The 4,130-nt window shown below is 50.5% G+C and overlaps 1 protein-coding gene across 1 annotated transcript in view; it reads right to left on the bottom strand.

The window, feature by feature from the left end:
- Positions 1-26: 26 nt before the first annotated feature.
- The window catches only part of LOC117441627 (nesprin-1-like), a gene marked incomplete at its 3' end in the record, with an annotated part of 17,916 nt that continues 13,812 nt past the window's right edge, over positions 27-4,130 (bottom strand). Inside the window, exons 11-12 of the mRNA XM_034077691.1 lie at positions 2,359-2,512; positions 27-170 (exon numbers count right to left, since the gene is read on the bottom strand). Coding sequence (XP_033933582.1) covers positions 27-170; positions 2,359-2,512 — 298 coding nt within the window. The remainder of the gene's footprint in view (positions 171-2,358; positions 2,513-4,130) is intronic.

The raw sequence follows: 4,130 nt of genomic DNA, 5'->3' as shown, positions 1-4,130 counted from the left end.
GTGTGTGTGTGTGTGTGTGTGTGTACCCTGGCGCTGTCCCTGGCGGCCTCGTAGCGCTCCAGCAGCTCCTGCAGCTCCAGCTGGCCCTCGTAGCTCTCGGAGAGGGTCCCGCTCTTCACGGCGATGGCGTCCAGCAGCGCGCTGTGGCTCAGGACCTCCTCGTGCAGCAGCTGCAACACAAGGTCACTGCTCAGGCTCTCTGCCAGCAGCGTCTGCACCGCTGGAGATGCTGGCGATAATATTCCTGTGTTGAAGTGTCTTTGAAGGAGCCTCGTTCCAGTGAGGCAAGGCAAGGCAAGTTTATTTATAGAGCACTTTTCAACGCAGGGTAATTCAAAGTGCTTTACAAAAAAGAAATGAAAGACATTCAGCATTAAAAAAGAAAAGCTAATAAAATAAACATTAAGGAAAAATACATGGATAAAAGTTACAGTGCAGTCTAAAATATGAATATTTTCCATATATTTAATTTAGACAGACTTTCTTCACCATATTTTGCTCGCATGCCATCCACAATCGGACCCTCAGGAGGCTGTACACACCCCCTCCCTGCTTTGCTTCCATAACAAAGTCTTTAAAGTGTTAATTACGTTTAAACATTAAAGAAAAAGTACATGGATAAAAGTTCCAGTGAGGGGACTCAATGGCTCTTGAACCGGCGGTCCGTTCTGAGGGTTCTGATAGAATCACGCATCAATGATGTCATCATAGTATTGCAAGTTGGGCGAGTCCAACGGACGCCTCGCCCCGAAACACGAGTTTGGACAAACAATGATGAAGGCGGTAGGGTATTTCTCGACCTTAAAAAGACCTTTCTTCCGTGGGGAAGTTAATCTCGTCAGCACTATCGTCTCCTTTAGCGACTAGGAGCACCTGGGAGAAGCAGCTGGGGGCTTTTCAGATGAATGGTGGCAGGGGCCTCGACAGAGTCAACTCTCCTTCATCAGCGCCAGACTGACACGGATCAGTTGAAGGTCCTGCAGATCACACCTGACCAGAGCTAGACTCAGCAAACTGTGTGATGGATGCTCCCTCTCTCCGGCCAGCCACACACACACTCCTGTCCGAAGCTGGTTCATTCTGGTCCTCTTTCTATGACACACTCTCGAAGGCCTTCGATCAGCCGGGGGTTCCTCGCCCTTCAGTCTCTATTGTTGGAGTCCCTGAGGAACTCTATAGTTTCACCAACAAGGAGAGAAACGTTGTGCTGATGCTTCCCTCGTAGCCCAGACGTGTCTCACTGCAGTGGAAGGACCTCCATCTGCTCAGTCGTGGCTGAAGGACTTAAAGTCTTTCTTATACTTAGAGAAGATTAAGTATAGGATAAGGGATGCTCTGATACATTTAGCAAAAGCTGGGATCCTATTCTCTCTTTTGTTAATTATATTCCTTCTTTAGGGGATTAGATTCTCTTACTCATTAATGTACGTCGTAGCTGCTACTGAGACTGGACGGTCTCCTTGGCGTGTGCGTGGCCATGCAGCCCAATGCGCATGGTGCACGTGTTTCTCTGTATTTCTGTGCTTTTGTGATACCCTCTTGTATTTTTTTTTTTATTTACTTATTTCTGCTCCTCTTTTATATCGTATTGTGACGCTTTTCGGTTTTGTTTTGTAGGGGGGGGGGGGTGGTTACTATGCCATGTTTGTTGTAAAAAGAAAAAGTAAAATCGGGTGATCTAATGTCAACAGTTTGTATGTTTTAAGATTGAAGGCCCAATACAAAGACCTTTCTTTCAGTCTTCATTTGTACTTAAAGTTTAAACGAGACATTCCTCACACAATGAGAGCATGTAATGATCTGGCCCGGCCTTATAGAGGAAGGACCAACATGGCATGCAAGGCTGTGGCTCAGTGGGGTAGTGCGCTGAACTTAGAATCAGGGGGTAGCCGGCTCAAACCCCGCGGCAGCCAGCATGTCGTTGTGTCCCTGAGACTCCTCACCTGCTCCTGTGGGGACCGCCCTCTGACTGAACGTGTCATCATAATGATGCATATCGTCAAAGGCTGCCGGACTAGACCATCGCCAGGGGAGGAAAGTATAAACTATGTGCTTTGTGTACGCTATCAAAGGATGTTCTTTGGCTCGAAGGATCATCCGGGGACACCGAGCTGATCAGCTGGAGAGAGTGAGGCGACTGCAGCTCGAGTGGAGGCCGGTGTATTCAGACAGCACCTCTAACATGCAGAGCATTAAGAACGAGAGCAGCAACAACGTGTCATTACAAAGCAAAGATAATACAAGGTGAAGGGTTTCAGTGCCGTGCGAGATGTGAAGCAGCGGCAAGAAGCAAAGCCTTCGCCTGGACTTCAGAGCGGAGAGTCGCAGCACGATACCTGGATGATGAGGCTGCAGTACCTTGGCTTTGCTCAGGTTGGCGGTCTTGTCTCTCATCTCGGGACACGGCTTGTCCGCGGGGTCCAGACCGTCCTCCACCCGCTCCACCCAGCTCACAAACTGCTGCACGTCCTCCTGGTAGCTGGTCCACTGGGACAGGGAGCCCTCCAGCTGGCTGTGGGGACAGTGCAGGTCGATCATCAACATCACCGTGTGCTCAGACGCTCAGGGAACGCTAACCCAGCTAGCTTCTGTAGCTTCAGACGCCCAGGTAACGCTAACCCAACTAGCTTCTGTAGCTTCAGACGCCCAGGTAACGCTAACCCAACTAGCTTCTGTAGCTTCAGACGCCCAGGTAACGCTAACCCAACTAGCTTCTGTAGCTTCAGACGCTCAGGTAACGCTAACCCAGCTAGCTTCTGTAGCTTCAGACGCCTCAGGTAACGCTAACCCAGCTAGCTTCTGTAGCTTCAGACGCTCAGGTAACGCTAACCCAGCTAGCTTCTGTAGCTTCAGACGCCCAGGTAACGCTAACCCAGCTAGCTTCTGTAGCTTCAGACGCTCAGGTAACGCTAACCCAGCTAGCTTCTGTAGCTTCAGACGCTCAGGTAACGCTAACCCAGCTAGCTTCTGTAGCTTCAGACGCTCAGGTAACGCTAACCCAGCTAGCTTCTGTAGCTTCAGACGCCCAGGTAACGCTAACCCAGCTAGCTTCTGTAGCTTCAGACGCCCAGGGAACGCTAACCCAACTAGCTTCTGTAGCTTCAGACGCCCAGGTAACGCTAACCCAGCTAGCTTCTGTAGCTTCAGACGCTCAGGTAACGCTAACCCAGCTAGCTTCTGTAGCTTCAGACGCTCAGGTAACGCTAACCCAGCTAGCTTCTGTAGCTTCAGACGCCCAGGTAACGCTAACCCAGCTAGCTTCTGTAGCTTCAGACGCTCAGGTAACGCTAACCCAGCTAGCTTCTGTAGCTTCAGACGCTCAGGTAACGCTAACCCCACTAGCTTCTGTAGCTTCAGACGCTCAGGTAACGCTAACCCAGCTAGCTTCTGTAGCTTCAGACGCTCAGAAACGCTAACCCAGCTAGCTTCTGTAGCTTCAGACGCCCAGGGAATGCTAACCCAGCTAGCTTCTGTAACTTCAGACGCTCAGGTAACGCTAACCCAGCTAGCTTCTGTAGCTTCAGACGCTCAGGTAACGCTAACCCAGCTAGCTTCTGTAGCTTCAGACGCTCAGGTAACGCTAACCCAGCTAGCTTCTGTAGCTTCAGACGCCCAGGTAACGCTAACCCAGCTAGCTTCTGTAGCTTCAGACGCTCAGGTAACGCTAACCCAACTAGCTTCTGTAGCTTCAGACGCTCAGGTAACGCTAACCCAGCTAGCTTCTGTAGCTTCAGACGCTCAGGTAACGCTAACCCAGCTAGCTTCTGTAGCTTCAGACGCCCAGGTAACGCTAACCCAACTAGCTTCTGTAGCTTCAGACGCTCAGGTAACGCTAACCCAACTAGCTTCTGTAGCTTCAGACGCTCAGGTAACGCTAACCCAACTAGCTTCTGTAGCTTCAGACGCTCAGGTAACGCTAACCCAGCTAGCTTCTGTAGCTTCAGACGCTCAGGTAACGCTAACCCAACTAGCTTCTGTAGCTTCAGACGCTCAGGTAACGCTAACCCAACTAGCTTCTGTAGCTTCAGACGCTCAGGTAACGCTAACCCAACTAGCTTCTGTAGCTTCAGACGCTCAGGTAACGCTAACCCAACTAGCTTCTGTAGCTTCAGACGCTCAGGTAACGCTAA

This window comes from Pseudochaenichthys georgianus, unplaced genomic scaffold, assembly GCF_902827115.2.
Source record: "Pseudochaenichthys georgianus unplaced genomic scaffold, fPseGeo1.2 scaffold_1852_arrow_ctg1, whole genome shotgun sequence".
NCBI lineage: Eukaryota > Metazoa > Chordata > Actinopteri > Perciformes > Channichthyidae > Pseudochaenichthys > Pseudochaenichthys georgianus.
Note: the sequence above shows the minus strand (reverse complement) of the source record. Positions and strands in the feature narration are given on the sequence as shown.